The following is a 21,890-nucleotide window of genomic DNA, read 5'->3' as shown; positions in this document are numbered from 1 at the left end:
AGGGCATGGGAGCCACTTGTGAGGATCCACACAAGTATACAAGAAGTGAGAACTTCAAAGGCTGCAGAACTGTATGCAAAATTGATTGCCAATAAATGCCACTGAATACAGGGGATGTTGAGGAAGCACGCAAAGGGTGTGTGGTAAACTGGGCAAGGAAAAAAGCTCACCCTAAAATTGACACCAAATAATTGATCCAAATAATATTTATTTTCCTCCGTACAACCAATACACTGTTGGTGGCAATAAAAAAGGTCAATAAAGGTCAATAAGATACAGGTTTGGTAAGAACTCTTTGGTAAGATAACCCCAGCAGAGATTTATAATCACAAAACATGCAAAGCGTGGAAAAATAGGCTGTTAGACCTTTAAAATATGCCCTTCTAGGTTCCAAAAATTCCCTTAGCATAGAAAAAGACTACATGCTTGGTAAGTTAAAAATTGCTTACTTACAAACTCTTCAAAAGTCAAGATTCATTTGCTTTTCCATACAGCATTCAGAAAACACATGCAATAAAACTTGGCTTAGCTATAGCAGTGAAAGTTCCTAAATTATTGGTATAGGAACATAAAAAAGGCTTGTTAGAACCATGCGATCTGAGCTGCAGCAACCAGCTCAAAGTCTTTTCACATGCTGAGCTTCTCTGGAACAAAGGCTTAATTACCTAGACCCTCCCAAGGTAAGCCAAACCTGGCAGGACAGCTTACTCTATGATTTTAAGCCCTTTACGCATTAATTAGACTTAAGCATGCTGGTTATCCCACATATTACAGCATTCCTGCTGCCCACCCACCAACAGGAGCATTTTGGTTTTCCTTAAGCATTGCACGAACAATTGTAACTCTTGAAGGTGATGGCTATGGACGTGGCTGCCAGAAATCCCCAGACTTACTAGGGCTGTAAATGGCATCATCACAATCAGAGACAGACAACTTGCCATATTGGTAAAGTGACTGGTTCACACATGCATTTGCTTGTATGCGGGTACATCCAAAGAAGGCTGGTATAATGGATGCAGGGTTCAGTTCATGGGAGATTAAAGGAGCGCATAGGTAAAATGATTTACAGCTATGGTAGCATGTTACCAATTGTGGGATCACTCAAGAGGATGTATTCTGACCAAATCTAGTCTTTTGTTGGCTGCAGTGCATATTGGCTTCCTTATTTACATAACTGGTAGCAAAAGCGCCAAGAAAAGATGATATAGCAAATGGTCAACAGCAGCAGCAAATCAAGGGTCATTTGGTTCAGAGATCTGGGCTTCCCTTACTCTAAATGCCCTTACAGGTTGGCCTGATGGGGCTCCTTCTTCTGCCAGGTGAACTCCACCTAGTCTCCCCTTCCTTAATTTTATGGTGACTTTCAATCCCTCTCTCTGGCTCTCCTCCTATGGTCAGCCCTGCTAGTGCGTTTCAGTCTCTTCTCTCCCATAAGAAGACAGAAGAGATATAAAGCCCATTCAATGTCTCTCCTTTTCCTTCTTGCCAATTGGGCTTTCTTCTTTGCTGGCAAGGCCCCATGTGCCCACCCAGGTCAGTGGTCTCATTTGGCCGTGGGTGGCCAAAGTCCCACCAACTAGGGATGGGTAAATCCTCAAATTTCCCCTTCTCTGTTTCTCATGCTTCCACATTTATACATCAACTTGTGATTGTTTCTTTTTTTAAAAAGTCCTCAGCATATCAGTGTAAATTTGTCCTAATATACACATATTTATTTGGAATTTTGTCTAATATATGCAATTTTGCCAAACAATTTCCCCCAAAATAAAGCATTTTGTACGCTTTCTTCACTACATTCACTAATGCTATTTTCACTAGTTTGCCATAAACATCTTGTAGGCCACTGTGAGAACAGGATGCTGAGACCAGGTTTGGCCTGATCCAACAGGCTCTTCTCATGTTCTTATGTTCCCACCAAGAAAAATAAAAATAAAAACTTCTGAAAAAGAAATAACTTTTTTCTAGGAAGTTTATTTCACTTAGACAGTTTAGAAGCAGAAATGTCAAGAACTTCTTCAAGAGCACACTAAATGTCAACAGTGTGAGGGTATCGGTGCAGGTCTTTTCACAAGCACTTAAAGGAAAGGTCAGGCATGAAGCCAAAGGCCATCATGGAAACTTGGTTGTCTGTGCTTTTCAGCAGAGGTCAGCTGTGACTAAGAGTTGGTGAAATGCTTCTGTGTGGTGCTGCGTAGCAATAAGTAGGAAGTGAACCATGAAGGAGAAAGGAGACTGAAAACGAAACAGAATAGTAAAAGGTGAGTGGCTATGAAGAAACAGACATTCTGAGAGATGTGTGTGCTTCCAAAATGTCTTTGTACTTCTCCTGAATCCCTGGTCGATTTGCTGACTTTACTATAGCTAAGGTGTGGGGAACCTTTGGCCCTCCACATGCTGCTGAACTACAACTCTCATCAGCCCCAGCAAGCATGGCCAGTGGCTAGGAATGATGGGAGTTACAGTTCAGCAGCTTCTAGAGCAGTGGTTCTCAAACTGTGGGTCCCCAGATGTTGTTGGACTACAACTCCCATCACCCCTAGCTAGCAAGGCCAGAGCTCAGGGATGATGGGAGTTGGAGTCCAACAACATCTGGGGACCCACAGGTTGAGAACCGCTGTTCTAGAGTATAAAAGGTTTCCCAGAACAGCTATACCTGTTATGTATTAAATAAGTAGGTATAAGTTTATTCTGCTTTTCCACCAAATGAATCCACAATGTGCCTAACAAGGAGTTAAAATAAATTGGTATGGATTCTAACTAGCCTTTTGCCAGCAAGAGCATCCTTTGAGCAGGATTACCCATGAGATGCTCTCATCAATGGAAGGAAGCAACTTTCACTGATCTCATGATCTTTTTGCAGCCCCATGCTTCAGAAGGTTGTGGGGTCATTGAGAGAAGCATGAGAAGCAGTGCAAAGGGCTGCAGGGGGTGTCTGTTAAAAATGTGTCCCTGCTTCTACCACCAGGTCCCTCTACTGGTTCTCAGTTCTGTCCATGAATGCAAGGAGTTGTTCCATCCACAGAACCTAGCTGGAATCCAAGCCAATGACTATCACAAAATAATAACACAAATTTAAAAGAAAAGCAGGCATCCAACTGAGCACTAGTAGTAAACTCATGCAGCTTAAGATATATCCAAAACCTTCTGAACTAAACATTTGAAAAGGAGGAGTAATACAGCCTCAGCCAACCACAGCCACCAATGTCACCACTGAGAAGGCTGATATTGTGCGCAAGACAAATAGGTAAAATAGCAGGGACTCCTTAGATAACGTCCAGATGTATGAATAGGATGATGCAAGAGAAGAGACTCCAAGAATTGAATGGTGGCCCATGGCCTAAAACTGCAAATAGGTGGGCAAAATCTAGTCAAGTGAAGTTTTGCTAAGCACAGAACTAGCTATAATGGCCCCTTCTAGCTGTAAAGAAACTGAGCTCTTTTCTGAGCTTTGGGTCAGCAAGTAGATCAGGCTTCCTCAAACTTGGCCCTCCAGATGTTTTGAGACTACAATTCCCATCAGCCCTGAACACTGGTCCTGCTAGCTGGGGTTCATGGGAGTTGTAGGCCAAAAACATCTGGAGGGTCGAGTTTGAGGAAGCCTGAAGTACGTACTTCTTAACTGATTGGCAGCTTCCAAAGCTCTGTCCTACTTCAGTTGGCTTCTGCAGAATCAGCTTTTGGGGGGATGCTACCTTACCTAGCAGCAGTGGATCCTGACACCCTGTCAGTCTACGACTTTCAACAATTCTCCCAAAAGCAACAGAAATCCTAAATGTTCATCTTTCAACTAACACCTAAGAGGTTGTTGGCTTACTGACCATTGGCCATACTGGTTGGGGCTGATGGGTGTTCAGCCACAGGTTCCCCATTCTTGACCTATGAACAAATCCATAGCACACCCCTTATGTGGACAGCTGTCATTCAACAGCTTGTTACCACTGCTGATGCTACTGAAGTCTAAACAATGCAACTGCCAGTTCAATTGTTCCTCTGCGCAGCTATAAAATAGAGTGATTTCTCATCTACAGTACTGTCAAAATCGTCTATGGAAAGAAGTAGTTGATTGGAAACTCACATAACCTACTTTACTTAAAAGAACTGTGGTGTATCCCGGTTTCCGTGTCTGAAGTTCTCCCATAGCCTCATGTCTCCTCTGCTTAATGATGGCAAAATTAAACTAAGCTCCTTCTAAAGAGGAGGCTCTGGGGAATATCGGGAAACAAAAGGACAGGAGTTTCAATTCTCTCTTCTTGCTGAGAATGGATTCTGCCTCATATAACTGCTGATGTATAGTCATCTTAAAAGAGTTTGTTAATTTCCAATGGGGAAAAGGCATAAAAGACGAATCTCCTTATCTTTAATGGAATGTTACTGAGCTATACAAAATGGTTCACATTCAAAACAAGTGGGGAAGTGTCTTGTCTGTTTTGCCATGATAAGAGACTGTGTTTAGTACACAGCATGCATTCCGCTCAATCTGCTAAATGTGAGAGTGGTTTAAACTTAATGACAGAGAAAGCTTCCAAATGTCTTGGGGCATCACTTGCTTAAAAAATAATCATAATCATCAGACTAACTAAAAAAAAAAAAGGCATATCAGACGTTGCCACATAAAGGACTGGTGCATGAAACATTACTCATGCTTTGTCTTTCAAAGCCAAGAGTCCCTCCTGCTAATTTGGGGAATGGGTGAAAATCATGAGGGCTCAAAACATGTTGCACATCTACTGTGTTTTGGCATGCATAAGCCTCAGACCTCCCCACTCTTCCCCCTTCATGACTGTGAGGAGACTAGAAGCACATACTCCATTTTCAGCCAACCATGGTTTGTTGTTACATCAGAACTACAGAAATATTTGGCTAGCATTGCCTGGTTTATTAAACCAAGCCTGCTTCAAAGCATGGTTAACAATCCTGGCTTGTTTCAATATACTGTAGGTAACAATAGCCACAGTTCTGGTGTGCCCATAACAACCACCTGTGGATACTGTGCAAATTTATTTACTATAATTACAACATGTTGAAGTCATGCCAAAGTTCAATGCATTCAAGGAAAAAGAGGAAAAGAATCAAGGTCAGCTTTGGTTGATTAATCTTGGTACTATCTGAACCTTACAATGATCCAACAAAAACCTGTCATAATAACTGCAGAAAACTCACAATCTGAATTGTGGGGAAAGGATGGAAGAATCAAAAAAATAAGATACCAACTGATGGCTGAACTTATCACCAAAATCCCCTGAAATTAGGGTGATCACTTATGCATCCCTCAAAAAGAATGCAAAAGGGACACATATTTGCATAATATTTGCAAATGCTCATTCACATGTAGAAATGTAAATTTAGAAATAATTATTATAATAAACCAGTACATCTCATCATAGTGGGAAAGACTGTGGCCAGGTAACTTGTCTGCTTGCTTACTCTGTTGTCCAGATGCTAACTGGATGGTGGGCATTTTCAAGGCCTCTGTTTTCTCTTTTTATAGTTCTTTTTTCAATCCTTAAGCTGGTCTTGGACCAGACAACCCCTTCGAACAGAGGACCGTCTCCTGTAAAGGTGGGTTTTGGTCACCTTGTCTGAAAAATACCTGTAACCTAAACTGTTTTATTTCCTCCCTGCCTCTTTCTGCTAGCCCTCCACCATCTTTTTCTAAGTGTTATGCCAATCAACACTCTGCTAAAGTCAAACAAGGACAGATTAACGTCATTATTTCCTGTAGGCCTTGGGAGGGGAGGAAACTAGGTCTCTGCCCACTTTCAGCAGCTACCACTCAGCTCTGATCACCGGGTCAACAGGAAATGAAAATGAGCCAGAGTGGAATACAAAGTTAGAAGCAGTTTGTGAACTGAAATTGTTCACATACCTGGTCTTCCAACCCACTAAATTCAATTTCCAGCGCACAATGAAATGAGTGGGAGGAGAATCATTCCATTCTGTGCTTAATATCAACCCAGTCTGTGCAAGTCTAGCCCAATTGTTTCACTGGGTTGGCAAGAGATATTGCTTCACATTCACTGAATGCCTGAGCCAGATTTTATGAGGTTTATCTTTGACAGAAGACTACAATATTTTTAGGGGAAATAATTTTCCTGATTTTAAAACAGGATTTCCCTAGATATATATTTTTTCAGGGGTGGGGAGTGAGTGATCACACAAGGCACCACGCATGCCTAAAAATCATCTTCCTTCACCTGGCATTGACCCTAACAAAGTTATCAGCCAGCAACCAGACTGGCTGATCCAGAATATATATTCTGTGCCTAAGCCTTCTTACATCTGTAACCAATAAAGCTGTGGCTATTTCAATACCAGGTTGATATTTAGAAAAATATCAAAACAGAAAGAAAGGTGTCTCAGGAAAGAGATAGACTTGTGTTCTTTGCAAATATGCAAAATGGTCCATACATTTTTTTTAAAAATGCACTTACATAATTTTTGGAATGCAACTAAATTTCATAGTTCAACATTTTGTATAGCTGTAAAGCAGGGCTTGAAGTTCAACAAACATTGTTTGCATTCATCTGGTGGGATTACAAAGCTATTTTTGTCTTTTGCTTAGTCAGGAGAGAGAAAGGGTATGGAGGAGCTGCAAAAATGGCAAGGGATTTTTTAAAAAAAAATCCCTTGAGAGCCAGTAGTAATTTAGATTTAACACATCGCAAAGGAGGCATGGGATCAGAGACACTCTGGCTTTCAACCTTCATAGCTGTTTTTCTTTATTGGAGCTGTTTATATCGAAAGTTAAGTAACCTGCTATCAGGAAAAGGAGAAAGCTGTAAGCCCTAGCCTTACTATGATGCTAAACTCACACAGGTGCTTATCTCAACAGTCTTTTAAACATCTTTTTACCTTGATGCTTTGTTACCTAGGCTGCGGTACTTTGCTGGCTGGCTGCATACTTGAAGGTACAGCAGCCACTTAAAGGAGGTGATTTGCATTTCCGAGCAATATGCAAAGACTGATTCTCTACTTCTCTTGTCAAGAAAGAGGGGTGGAACCCACTAAATATAGCTGTAGATGAGGTGGACATATTTATCCCTCTTTCAAGTTCAGGCCTGGGGGCCAAATGAAGCCAACAAGCCCTTTTCTGTCTGGACATCTGGACTCTCACTAGGTCATGGCACTGCGAAGGCCACACCCCTCCCAGCTTTGCCCTATATGATCTCTCGGCAAGTGCTTTTGCCAGGCTGCGATGTGTCCTTGAGCTGTGTTAATGTCTACTGCTTGCCTGGAAGGAGAAAAGTTTTTGTATGAATTAGCAGGAGAAGTGGCACTCTGGGCTCTTAAATTTCAGCAGCAGTGTGATGCAAAAATACGGTGCCCCCTGCCTTTTGTGGTCCATTCTAATGCGTTGTTTTGGCACCCTCTGCAGCATGGTGCCACTGTGACCGCACTGGTTAAAGGTAAAGTAAAGGGACCCCTGACCATTAGGTCCAGTCGTGGCTGACTCTGGGGTTGCTGCGCTCATCTCACTTTATTGGCCAAGGGAGCCGACGTACAGCTTCCGGGTCATGTGGCCAGCATGACTAAGCCGCTTCTGGTGAACCAGAGCAGCGCACAGAAACGCCGTTCACCTTCCTGCCGGAGCGGTACCTATTTATCTACTTGCGCTTTGACGTGCTTTTGAACTGCTAGGTTGACAGGAGCAGGGACCGAGCAACAGGAGCTCACCCCGTGGCGGGGATTCGAACCACCGACCTTCTGATTGGCAAGTCCTAGGCTCTGTGGTTTAACCCACAGCGCCACCCGCATCCCTCCCCACCCTAAAACCGCCTTTGTCAGTAATGGTCACTGCGCAGGGGACACACCTGCCCTCCTAGCAGAAGACTTTTCATTGGTACTCTTAGTTGGTGAGTCAATTCATATTCCTGAATGTCTTAGTGTATGTTTACCCTTGCCAATACTTTCCCAGCAGCAGAATAGAATCAAGGATCTTCCCTTGTTCTATTCGCATTGACTTTGAGATAGATGAATCCACGTGCATGAATGAGCTCCCTTTTGCCCAACTGATAGGACATGAGGAAAAAATTAGAGGCAATTATCCAGCAGAGAGGAAAACAGAAAGAGACATTGTTATAAAGTAGGTTGTCCCATAACCTCTTAACTTGAGCATAGGGTGCTCATTTTCTCCCTTTTAACATCACCCCTTGGGAATCAGTATGTTATAACATGTCACTAACAGAATTAGGAAAATAGCTTGACTGATGTGTTTGAAAATGCACAGTTTCCTCTCCCTACAGGGTAGAGGACATTTTCACTTGGTTGCAAATTTAATAAGATGCTGGGAAATGACAGATAGCATAAACGATGAGCTAACTATAGACTCAAGGGAGTTGTGGAGGAGGAAGAATCTTTTCAACTCAGCCTACCAACCATCATCTCAAGACAAGAATATGGATTTGTTTGTTGGCTGTTTCCAAAAGGAACTAGACAACAAAGTAGAGATGCTTCTGAAATTCCAATAACCCAAGGTCCTCCCATTTTTAAGAAATTCCAAATTACATTGGTCTTATTTCTAAAGCCGAATGAATTATCTTAGGAATTAGTCAGTTTCTTGCTTCTGAATTCAGTACTGAGACCTATGCTGGCCCAGTATGCCATATATTTTAGTTGCCTCTGTTCAGTTGTTTCATTTCCTCTCCTGTACATTTACAATATGCATATGCACTTTGGTAAAGCATTTTAAAAAAGGCAATTTTTATGTGAATGTACATGTTGCATGTGTGTATAGCAGTGTTTCCCAACCGGTGTTCCGCGGCACACTAGTGTGCCGCGAGACGTTGCCTGGTGTGCCGTGGGAGGGAGTCGGGCGAGTCGGGCGGCGAGAGGCGGGGTGGCGGCAGCGAGGAGAGGCCGCCCAGCGCGGGGCTCTCACCATCTGCCTGCCTGCCTGCCTGCGTGGCGCTGACGTCACGGGGCTGTAACGTGCCCCACATAGGCACGCGCGGGGCGGCGAGCGAGCTCCCTCCCACATCCCATCGCCGCTCGCTTCGGCCGGCCTACTGGGCTGTCGCAGGCGGAAGGCCTGCGCATGCGCGAGGTTTTCGCGCCTTCGGGATTCCCTTCACGCCTTCCTCCTCCCGGGTCCTTGAGAGCGCGGGAAGCGGCAGTGCGAGACCGGCGTTGAGCCTGGTAGGTATTGCGCTTGCCAAGGCAGTCATTTGGGAAATGAAAACTTGCAAAGCAAGCAACCATTTCAATCTGAAGTACGTGTATGCTTAATATCCTGTATCTGAAACCTGTTCTGCCCCTTCCCCCACACTTGGTGCCATTTTCATCTACACATGCAGCAGAGTAAGTTGACCCAGAATAGTACCAATTCAGATGGCAGATGGGAGAATGACAGTGCTGAATGCTTTCCCATGTAGAACAGTCCCTGCAAATAAAAACCTAGCATATTTGGAAGAGGGATGCTAGCCTAACCATTACCTTCTATGCTGTTACTATTTTTTATTTTTTTTTACATAAGTAAAAAGTGACCTTTCCCCATCTGGCATGGTGGTGCGCCTCGAGATTTTTTTCATGAAACAAGTGTGCCTTTGCCCAAAAAAGGTTGGGAAACACTGGTGTATAGCATCACAACAGAGCTCTCTTGATGTAACTGCACATCTTTCTCTTGGTGTTTTACCAGTGTGTAGTGTTGACTTTTTGCAGTATAGTAACGCTGCAGAGAGCTTGCTGGGGAGATCATGCATTAAAAAGGAAGGACTCAAAAATAACTTAAAGAAGGTTTTAATAAGAAAAACAAAAACTCCATTTACACTAAATACATTAACAAACAAACATGACCCAACCACCAACCCATCCCCCAGGGTAATGGAAGAGCTAGGTGCTGTTCCTTATATACTCTACCCAAATGCTGACACGCCTTAATCAAATACAACTCAGCAGCACCTGCTATGTTTCACAGCTGTAAAGCTGGGTCTCGTTATCTTGTTCTGGCCCTTGCTCTGGCCCCTTAAAGACATACACATGGAGTGGAACAATGATGAACCTTTACATTTAAAGAAAAACCATTCAACATTTCCCCTGCGGTTCATCATTGTGGAACAAAAAACATAAAGCATACTTTACATGTTTTTCATGTGTGATGTAAGCTGCAACCTATAATGTTTGGTATGTTTAAGGTACATCACCACTCTCTTAAGAGCAGAGAAACATTGCATAGTGGGCTTTTCCACACTGTGAAGCATCTTTTAACAAAAGCTTAACTGTTTCATATTTTACACTTGGTGAATAACACAAAATATAATCTTCGCCTGGAATTTGTTGAAAACCCCTAGCAACTAATCTCGCCTTGTACCTTACAACTTCATTTTTGTCATTCCTTTTAACTCTATAAACCCATTTTGAATCAATAAGTCTCATATTTGGGGTTTGTGGTACAAGAGACCAAGTGTTATGCTCATTTAAAGAAGCTATCTCAGAGTTCATAGCTTTATACCAATTTACAGCTTGGTGCTTAGGTAAATTCTGAACATCACTGTAGCTTTTTGGCTCAAAAACCACCTTATTGGCATACACAGTATTAAAATGTTCATCTGTGAAACGTTGTGGCTTCTGCCTCTTTCTATCTGAACGTCTCAGTCCGGAAGGAGAGTCAGACTCCTCAGACTTAATGGGACTAAGTTAACTACTAGTTTCAGGTTGTAAATCATCATTGTCAGACTGAAGAGGTGCCTGTAGGCTAAGCTCACGGTCAGAAAACTCAATAGAATCTAACCTCCCCTCGGGTGCCTGTGACTTTAAATCATCAAACAAATTATCAGATTCAACAGGCTTTTTGTCTTCTTCCATTAATTCAGAAGCACCATTTCCTGCTATTGCTGCTGCTGCTTCCTCTTCTTCCTCAGTATCATTTATACCATCAGTATCTTGGAAAACAGCAACTCCATTCCAATTTACAGTTTGTGTCATGCTTCTGGTAATATGAAATTTGCCAGTTGCTGGTATGTAAATTCTGTACGCCCCCTGCTGGTAGCCCATTAGTTTTCCCTGAACACTACGTTCACCCAATTTCTGCTTAGCAGGATAATGCATAATTACATCTGAACCCCAAATACATAGGTATTTCAGATTAGGGCGTTTTTTAAACAGCTTCTCATAGGGGGTGACATCTAAACCAGAATGATAACTGCGATTTCTAACATAACAAAAGGCATTGAGTGCTTCAGCCCAAAACGCTTTGGGCAGATTAGCATCGTGCAGATAAGTTTTAACCCCTGCCTGCAGGTCACGCTGCACAACTTCAACAAGCCCATTTTGCCAGGTACTTCGGGGGCAAGATAACTCATGAGTAGTCCCCTGCGCTTCCAGGAATTTCTCAAAATCCTCAGAAACAAATTCCCCGCCCCGATCAGAAAACAGATTCTTAATTGGTTTGTTAAAGTGCGTTTTTACCCAGTTGCAAAAAACCTTGTACTTCTCAAATGCTTGGGACTTCTCAGCTATTGCATAAGTCCAACAATATCTACTATACTGGTCTATCAGAGTAAGCCAGTACTTAGAACCTCCTAATGATGGTGGGAGTGGCCCAACTAAGTCACAATGTACACGCTCAAATGGCTCAGTTACTTTCCTATCTGAGCACCTACCCTTGCGTGCAACCTTAATCTTATTCTTGCAACAGGATAGACACTGCATAAAGAATTTGCATGGTTTTAAGTTGAGGCCATTGACAATACTCTTTGTCTTAATTACATCAGCAAAATTCAGGTGTCCCAGAATTCTGTGCGCCTCGTGGACACACCCAGAATGTGGTCTTACATTCTTCAACCCCTGGCTTGACTGTGCTGCTCTGCAATTTATAGGCAATTGGGAGTAGGTGCGAAAATACAGTCTATATAAACCATCAGATTCCCGGGCATACAATAGACGTTTGTTCCCATCGAAAAACTCACACATTGAATTTAAGAAACGCACAGTTATCCCTTGATGAGCAAAGCACCTTACTGACAATAAATTGTCCACTGACGGGCAGTAAATACAGTTCGCTATTGTAATGTTTAAAGAGTCAAGTTTAACAGTACCCCTGCCAAGCGACTGCAGGACTTGTGAATTGGCTAAATGTACATTACCAATTTCCTCTTCGAAAGAAATAAACAAGCTTCGATCATTGCAGACGTGCTGAGATGCACCTGAGTCGATAACAAAAGACTTCCACTTGGCACCTTTAATTCTTTTACGATCTGTAGTCCGAGCGTGAAAAGCTCGCGGCTCGTTTCTGTCCCTACTATACAATGCCGGCTGCTGGGCTGACGACCGTGACTGACGAACAGAAACAGGCTTGGGAGTACTTTGCTTTCTTTTGGCTCTGCAGTCCTTTGCAAAATGTCCTTGCTTATTGCAGAACCAACAACGCTTTGCAGCTTTAAATGCAGTTGTATCACCACAGGTTTGCATATGGCGTTCCTCATTCTTTCTGGAAACAGGAGTGCTTATGGCACAAGCCTCCCTTCTATCCAACTCGCCCATTAATCTTGCCGTTACCCCTTCCACAGTTAATTGTGCTGGTGGAATGGCAGATATCTGGCTAGCTATACCATCAAAGTCCTCATTAAGGGAACATAGAATGATAAAAATATACTGAATATCAGGTACCTCCATGTCCCTTTGAATTAATTCGCCGCGTATTGCCTCCAGACGTCTCAAGTGTGCTGCCAAATCACCACCAGGCTGCAACTTCGTCTGGTACAACTGCTTGAAAAACGTCAATGCAGACGCTGACTCTTTTCTAACATGCACTGCTGCAAGACTGTCCCACATTTCTTTGGCAGTTTTCTTATTTCTTATATAGACTACTTGCTGGTCGCTGACTGCCAAATTAATTATCGCCCTGGCTTTCGCATCTCCTTTCGACCAAGCATTAGTTACAGGGTTAGGAGGGTCATCAGTTACATAGGTCCATACTTCTCTAGAGGTCAAAAGCGCCTCCACCCGAAAAGACGATAAACTATAGTTCTCATCTGTTAGCTGTGGGAAGACCAGAGCCTTCTCAGCTTCTGGAACCCGGTCAACCATTCTGGAACTCTTCCAGACCCACAAAAACTACGCTAACAGGAGAAGGAGTTTTCAAACCTTTCTCAGAGTCCAAAAATATGCAGTCATCCACTCAGCAGCTGGGCCCATAACCAAAGATGTTGACTTTTTGCAGTATAGTAACGCTGCAGAGAGCTTGCTGGGGAGATCATGCATTAAAAAGGAAGGACTCAAAAATAACTTAAAGAAGGTTTTAATAAGAAAAACAAAAACTCCATTTACACTAAATACATTAACAAACAAACATGACCCAACCACCAACCCATCCCCCAGGGTAATGGAAGAGCTAGGTGCTGTTCCTTATATACTCTACCCAAATGCTGACACGCCTTAATCAAATACAACTCAGCAGCACCTGCTATGTTTCACAGCTGTAAAGCTGGGTCTCGTTATCTTGTTCTGGCCCTTGCTCTGGCCCCTTAAAGACATACACATGGAGTGGAACAATGATGAACCTTTACATTTAAAGAAAAACCATTCAACAGGAGTAAATATATTTTGTTTGTTTGTTACAGTTATAACCCATCTTTCCTCCAAGAAGCTCAAGGTGGCATACAGAGTTCTCCTCCCCATATTATCTTCACAACAACTCTGTGAGGTAGGTTAGGCTGAGAGTGAGCGACTGGCCCAAGGTCACCCAGTAAGGTTCATGGCTGAATGGGGATTTGAACCCTGGTCTCCAAGGTCTGAGTCCAACACTCTAACCACTACACTACTATGGCTCTCAGTGTGTGCATATGTATGTATCAATATCACAATGCACAACATGATTCCCTTTTCACAATATTTTACCAATCAAAAGACACAGAGCAGTTCCAAAACAGGTCAGACTTCTTCCCAAATATATAGGAACCAGTACACAACCCTTTTGAGCATATCTTTTTTGGGGGGGAGGGCAGGATTTGGGATTAGAACAGTAGGATCAGAATTAAGGTGGGGGTGGAAACACTTCAAGTTATACAAATATAACAGTAATTAAGGACAGTGACAATGTTGAGCATATGTTTAAATTAGAGTTGTCAATTAACATCATGATTTGGTTGGATCCCAATCGGGTGCATCAGAAAGCAATTCGCCTCAGACCAAGGTGCTTCATAAAATGTCCAATATGGTTTGAAGTCCATCAAAGTTTATTTTATTATCATCCCTACCCCATCCCCCCCCCCAATTGTTTTCTGTTTTACAGAAGTGGATGAAATTTTCAGGCAGACTAGACTGCCCAGATAAATCACTCCACATTATAAGCAAAATAGATTAACTTTCTGAGTTAAATCATTCCTTCTGATTGAAAGTTAGGACCTTTCAGCCACAACAGAGCTGTTCCTCCAGCATCTCTTCTAGTGTTTGTTTTGCCTATCCTCATCACCCCATATTTGCATTATGGCAATGTGGTAAGCTTAGATACGTTATTTTTGCTGTCAGGAGACACTTGTCTGGCTCACTGATGTGCTTGAGGGATCCCCTCTTGAACTTGTGCCACCTTGTACAGATCCTCAGCCTCCAACAAACCCAAAATCCTTTTAAGGCACCCCACTTTGCCTCAGATTTTGGGATTTATTCAAATCCAATGTAGATACGTAGCTGAAATTTCTCCTACTTAAAATTGCTTAACTTTGGTTTGATGTTGCAGTGATTCTAAGAATGAGTGAAGAAAACATTTGGAATGAAGACCATCAAAATGTGTGCTTTGTTACTGATCCTAGCTAGACCATCCATTATTATGCAGATATAATATAATGGGAGGAAACTCACCAGTAAAATCTGTTCGGAGTAATCCGTTCATGCATAATCTGCCATCTTCTTCCAAAATCCATAGAGCTATAAAGCTGAAATACAGGAAATCCAATTAGTGAGTCTGCAACATGCAATAGAGTGGCACATGGCCACTGTTGATGAAACAAGTTTGATCCTCCTACCATAATAATAAATAAATAAAAACCTGTTTTGTATGCAGTCCCAGCATGAGGTTCTTGCTAGAGTTCTAAGAAGAGAATCATTCACAATGTGCTCAAGTTCTGAATGTGCATTTTGAGGCCAGGCTGTTTTGTGCAAAGTGTTTCCATGGTGTGGAAACTGCACTCTGACCTTAGTTTCCCACCATCAGAATTCCATGAGATTTAACCTTTGTTACATGTCCTAGCCCTAGAGTTATGGTCCCTGGAAGGGGGGTGTCATATCTTAGTGGAGATGTGCCTCACCTGGGAGCTGAATTTCTCCATATCTGAGAAATATGAGACTGCAGAAGTAGATATGGGTTTTGTTACTCAAAGCGCACATAAAAAGGTAAAGGTACCCCTGCCCGTACGGGCCGGTCGTGTCCGACTCTAGGGTTGCGTGCTCATCTCGCTCAAGAGGTCGTGAGCCGGCGCCGTCCAAAGACACATCCGGGTCACGTGGCCAGCGTGACGAAGCTGCAGCTGGCGAGCCAGCACCAGCGCAGCACACGGAAACACCGTTTACCTTCCTGCTATAAAGCGGTACCTATTTATCTACTTGCACTTAAGGGTGCTTTTGAACTGCTAGGTGGGCAGGAGCTGGGACCGAATGATGGGAGCTCACCCCACCGCGGGGATTCGAACCGCCGACCATGCGATCAGCAAGTCCTAGGCACTGAGGTTTTACCCACAGCGCCCTCTCAAAGCGCACATATATGGGCTTTAATGGAGGTAATCATCCTCTTATTGGACTTGTGTTAAACAATTCATAATTTTATCCTTAACTGTATCTCCTGCTTTTCAGTATGAAACAACACCCGAAGAGAAGAAGAAAATCAAATACACATCAAAACAACCATACACAATAAAAATGATCAAATATAATAAAAAACAAACACAACAGGGACAATTCCAAAGCAGAGCAAACAACCACATAGTGGGAAAACTAAACCTCTCAAAAGCCTGCAAAAACAAAAGCTTTTTCATAGCAGCTAGAAAGCCAGGAGCGATGGATTAGCTGGTCATCCTACAGGGGAAGAACTCCGGAGCCTGGATGCAAAGGCTGGGCTGAACACCTCCTCTTCCAAACACCAAGCCTCCAATGGCAGGGAGAGGCAGGCTGTGTACGCGTTACCAGCTTAATGCATAGCTAGGGTGTTCTTTTTCTCAGTTCAGATGGAAGCTGCTTTGGGGAGGGAAAAAACATCACAAGCAGTATTTCATAAGAAACGACAGGACAGATACTGATTGTGGCTAATGTTGTGTGGACGCTACCTTCCAAACCAGTGGTAGGAGCACTCTGAGTAAACACAAATATGTATGCAGCTGCAGAGGAATTGAATTGTGTGTTTCTTGGTTTGTTTGGGGTTTGGGGGGGGTGGCTTTAGGATAGCCTAACTCCAGACCATGTTCAGTATCAAGAGCTCAACTTTGGTTACCTTCAGAAAAGCATTACAGTGGACCCTCGGGTTACATATGCTTCAGGTTACATATGCTTGAGGTTACATATGCTTCAGGTTACAGACTCTGCTAACCCAGAAATAGTACCTTGGGTTAAGAACGTTGCTTCAGGACGAGAACAGAAATCACGCGGCAGCACGACAGCAGTGGGAGGCCCCATTAGCTAAAGTGGTGCTTCAGGTTAAGAACAGTTTCAGGTTAAGAATGGACCTCCGAAACGAATTAAGTACGTAACCAGAGGTACCACTGCATTGGTGTGCTACAATACTTAATAGGTATGGAAGAATGGGGGGGGTGGCCTGCAATGTACATTTAAAGCAGTATCATGCCACTATGAATAACTATGGCTTCCCCCAAAGGATCCTGGGAACTGTAGTTTGTTAAGGGTGTTTAGGCATGTTAGGATACCCTTGTGCCTTTCACATTCTCAGAATGACTTAACAATCAATCCCTCTTCCCAGGGAACTATGAAAACTGTAGCTCTGTGAAAGCTCTTTATAAGCGGCAGTTCCCAGGATGCTTTGGAGGAAGCCATGACTGTTAAAAGTGGTATGGTACTATTCTAAATGCATAGTGCAGGTGCGGCTTCATTCCTGTACACATCTACAGAACACTCGGTGCATCTCTTGTAAGAATCCAGCAATATTTGTGGTACACGAATGATGTGGATTAGTGTTCTCGAGGCTACCAGCATGAGTTTGAGCAGACTGCGGGAGGCAGTGGAAGACAGGAGTGCCTGGCGTGCTCTGGTCCATGGGGTCACGAAGAGTCGGACACGACTAAACGACTAAACAACAACAAGATATCACTTTGCAGCAACATGTGACCAAACACAATGTCGCTTCTTTTCCACAGGCGACTGAATATCATCAAGCACAGCAGCTGCTATTTGGCTTCAGTTATTTTCATTTGGCTCACATAAGTACTTTAAAAAAGAAAAGAAAAGAAAAAAGTTTCTTAACAGCTGTAGATGTGGCCAGCTCAGAAGCAGTAAGTCCCTTTCATTGCAGTTAGTCATGTGCCCTACGGTTACTCGCTCAAAAGCATCCTTCTGCCTATCATTGCAGGAGCCAGACCAGCTGCTGAGCAGTCCCCCCCCCCTTCTTCATATTAGATCTCAGGCTGACTGATGGTAGACGAATTAAATTGAACTTGTAGCCTTTAGGCGGATTCAGATAAAGAGATAAGAAGGAGACTTTTCATTTGAGGGTGCTGGGCTTTTCTTCCATTCTTTCTACCAGTCCCCTTTGAATTTCTACTGAAATTAGATAATCAAGAGAAGCAGCAGTTACACTGCACAGATATTAAGGTTGGGTGGGGGGAGCAGGGAAGAAGGTCCCTTTAACCCCACTTTGTTTCATCGCAGCTTGACGACAATTAATCATGGATGCAAATATAAAGGTCAATTACACATTACTTAAAGAAAGCCAATAAACTAAAGGCTTCTGCAAGCATAAAAGCTGAGTGCACATGTGCCTTCTGTTCACCTTGCTTTCGGGGCCCAGAGGAGATGTCAAATGCAGCCAGGAGAAATATAGATGGCATTAGAAAGCCATTTGCTCTTGGATGGTGTGCAGGGTGCAGGAATGAAAGCTGGTTCATTGTGAAGCCTGCTTGTAATTCTGAGACGCAGCTTTCCCAGTTTCTTTCAAGAGGACATTACTAAAAATTCCATCCTCTCAATGACAGGATATGCTGATCTTAAACAGGTGTGTAGGTGCAGTGCCAAACTGAGTGGCTGGTGTCAACACAGCTACAATAGCATGATGTCACTTTCAAGTCTTTTATAGCAGCTTACTACTATTTCTTATGCATTGCTGAGACAAGCTCAGTGCGAACCTAGTTGTGGGCCCTTTCTACAATAGAGAGCAGGTTCATACAGTCTCAGTCCTTACACCTGCTGGAGTCCATATGTTGAAATAGGGGCTTAGGAACACAGAACCCAACAGATACCAGTTCGATCCATGCAGTTGTTACTTCTTGATTTTGAAAGACATCAATCATGCATTTCAGACTTATGCACTCTTGATTCTGCACCCCTAGGCACAAGAGACATCCATAGTACAGAGATGAGTTGGATGTTCCACCAAGGATGTCTGGCAGGAAGGTACGTTCTCTGTTTCTTACTCATGTAGGCTCATCTGAGCAGGGCTCTATGTCACTGATTATGTCAGTGATTATGTCAGGGAACTTTTGGCCCTGCCGGTATTGTTGGACCATAAACTCCCACCATGCTTGACCATGGACCATGCTCACTAGGTCTCATAGAAATTGAAACCCAACAGCATCAGGAGGGCCACAGGCTATATATGATGGTTGAAATGCCATTTGGAGGATACCACATAGGTGGTTTTTCCTATAGGGCCACCAGTGTTGTGTTTCCTTTCTGTGTTGCAAACAATGCTGTGTACCATCATTCAGTGTCTTAACTTGCAAATGGTGGCTGTTGTTAGGGAAGAAACTTCAACCCATTACACCATGTCTGTTCATCATGACAGTCATGTTGTTGCAGTGCTATGGGTTGCAACATTGTACGGATGCAGAAGTTGCTGCATTTCATCCTCACTATTTCATTTGTGATCATTCTTTAGTTATCTAAAGAATCAGTCTGCTGGGAATGGCAAAGAGCAAATTCTCTCTCTCTCTCTCTCTCTCTCTCTCTCACACACACACACACACACACACACACACCCCAAGCAGGTACTGCAGTTGAATAAAATCACAGCAATTCCATGGATTTAGATTATGAATTGATAGCTGTAGTTCTAATGTGACAAATATCATCTGCCCCTGTATCCCTTGGATAGTATTTTTTCAAAACTGGTGATTCTCAGGTCACTTATTCCAGAGTGAGAAATACAGAGTAGGTGAAACATCACTGTTTAAAAAAAAAAATTTAAAAAGCTTCCAAAATGTAGAGCTACTTTTCAAATGTAGCTATGGATCCAGATTGCAAATATTTATACCAAAGAAGTTTTCTGTGCATCTTCAAAGCTTGCTTGATTTATTTTCAAATTAGTACTGGTCTCTTGTTTGTCATGCTGTACTACCAACAAAGCTGTTACACCTGGTTTTACAATGATGATATTAAGAGTCACTTTTTATTTTCCTTGTCTGCATTAACCCCATATCCTTAAGCTTCCTTCCCACTATGTGATATCAAGCTAATTGCTCAGCCTTAGTTTTCTAGAGAAGATCAGCCAAAACTGGGGGCATGTGAACTTAGTTTTTCATCACCCACCATGGATTTGGAGGGAAGTCAAATTATATAAATGATAAATGAGTTGTTAACTTCAAATTTCCCATGCCCAGATGTTTGTGCATGTTTCAAGCTGATAACTATGGTCTGTGAGACTTGATTGTGTTCCAGATTGGCAGTGGGTCAAAAAAAATGTTTAAAGTAGATTCTTCCCAGGTATTTACTAAAATTCCCTAATATGGATGGTATTTCATTGACAACCACATTCAGTTCCTCCAAAAATGAAACTCCCATCAAGCAAACATCAGAGTGAGAGCCAGCGAAAGAGTGTGAAGCTAGACTGAGCCATTCAGGAAATCTTAGAAGGCATCACCCACTCTCAGTTCGACATCTAATCCCACTTCATATGCCTTTTCCCATCTAAAGTTGTTGTCAGGACCTCATCAACTCAGGTTTGCTTTGTGGTGACCACATTTGCAACTGGAGTAGTAACAACAACAACAACATTTATATGCCACCCACTCTGGGCATCTTCCAACAAATTAAAGCACAGTAAGACATCAAACATTAAAAACTTCCCTGTCTTCAGATGTCTTCTAAAAGTCAGGTAGTTGTTTATTTCATTGGCATCTAATGGAAGGGCATTCCACAGGGAGGGTGCGACTACTGAGAAGGCCCTTTGCCTGGTTCCCTGTAACCTCACAATGAGGGATCCTCCAGAAGGCCCTCAGAGCTAGATCTCAGTGTCTGGACTGAATGATGGGGGTAGAGACGCTCCTTCAGGTATGCAGGGCCAAAGCCTTAAAGGTCAGCCCCAACATTTTGAACTGTGCTCGCAAACATACTTGGAAGCCATGCCTCCTGTCCATCATTGCACTGACCTTTCTTGGTGGGCTGAGGGGCAGCTCACAACATTGTACTGGCTGCTTTAGCTTCTTCCTTCCCTATGCAGGTGCCCCCACTCCCCTGAAAAATGTTGCCCTCCCTTTCACATACACAACAATACAATACAGTTATGTTGTGTGGGAAGAAGTCCAAGTGCATTGCATTACCCATTTGCTTAGGCAGTGTGGGGAAACTCCACCATGCTGCAAGAAGGCTTTCTGGCATCCTTACAGCACCAGAAGACAAGGAGTGCCATCATGTCACCTAGGCAACCAGGTGACTTCTGTATTTGCCTCTTCTGTGTCATTTGGAAAGATGGTTAGGGTTTCTTGGTTACCCAGGCAATGCCACCATGGTATTTTCCTGCAATGCTGCCTAGCTGTTTCCCTGCTTTCCTCTGAACCTGTGAAGAAAAGCCTCAGCAGAGGGCTGGAAGACAGGGGTGTGCTGGAAGATAGGGCTGTGTTCCCAAAGTCCCTGAGGTGGAGAACTTGTGGCCCCTCAGAAATGGACTGCAACTTCCATCATCCCTGATTATTGGCTGTGCTAGCTGGAGAGCTGGTTTTCTAGGCTTAGAAATACAGAAAAGTTCATTTCCCCTTCTTTTTGCCAACAGGTGAATTTTGTCCATTTTCCTATGACACTCCTGAAATATCAGCTAAAGCAAGGGCAGAGTTTCATGATCTGCAAACAAGGCTGTGAAGTTAGGGGATTATTTCTACTCAATCTTATAAAACCTCTTAGTCTCATCTACAACTTAATTTTCTGGGTACAGTGATGGTTTCACGTTTGCTACATCATTATATACAAGCACATTAGCTGGACATACAGTGTTGCTTTCATTCCCTGCCCATAACTTTCCCATAGGCATCTGATTTGCCACAATTGGAATCTAGCTGCATATTTTAAAACCTTTATCCACTAACATGCAAGCATATCCTAATTTTATTGCCTAGATTCTATAGTTGAAAGGTGGATTCTGTGATGTATAAAGCAATCATTATCAGCAACATGAAGATTTTTAGATCCCCTGTCAATGCATGTTTAATTCATTTTTCCTTTCAGTCTAATCAGGACATGGGAAGGGAGTGAAATAGCTCAGCAAAGTAACTAAGCATTTGATCTTCCTCTCCACATGACTCTGTCTCTTCCCCAACTATCTCCTTCCCAGTTAAAAACACCATATGGCCGTGTCTGCCACAGGGGGCACTGGTGATTTTAATCAGTTCCATCAACTCTCCGAGCAGGTTTGATGGGGCAAAGCTGTTGTGAACCAGCATGCCAAAAAAATGCATTCCTTCCATCTAATACAGGAAAGACCAATATTCCCCTTGGGGCACTCAAACACTGTCCTTCATTTGCCTTGCTCC

General features: G+C 43.0%; 1 protein-coding gene across 1 annotated transcript in view; it reads right to left on the bottom strand.

Moving 5' to 3' along the window:
* Window positions 1-21,890, bottom strand: part of SORCS3 (sortilin related VPS10 domain containing receptor 3) — a 413,753-nt gene that overhangs the window by 148,774 nt on the left and 243,089 nt on the right. The window contains exon 5 of the mRNA XM_082225230.1: window positions 14,794-14,867. Within this exon, the coding sequence (XP_082081356.1) occupies window positions 14,794-14,867 (74 nt within the window). The remainder of the gene's footprint in view (window positions 1-14,793; window positions 14,868-21,890) is intronic.

Source organism: Podarcis vaucheri (genome assembly GCF_965113315.1).
Source record: "Podarcis vaucheri genome assembly, chromosome: 5".
Taxonomy (NCBI): Eukaryota; Metazoa; Chordata; class Lepidosauria; order Squamata; family Lacertidae; genus Podarcis; species Podarcis vaucheri.
Note: the sequence above shows the minus strand (reverse complement) of the source record. Positions and strands in the feature narration are given on the sequence as shown.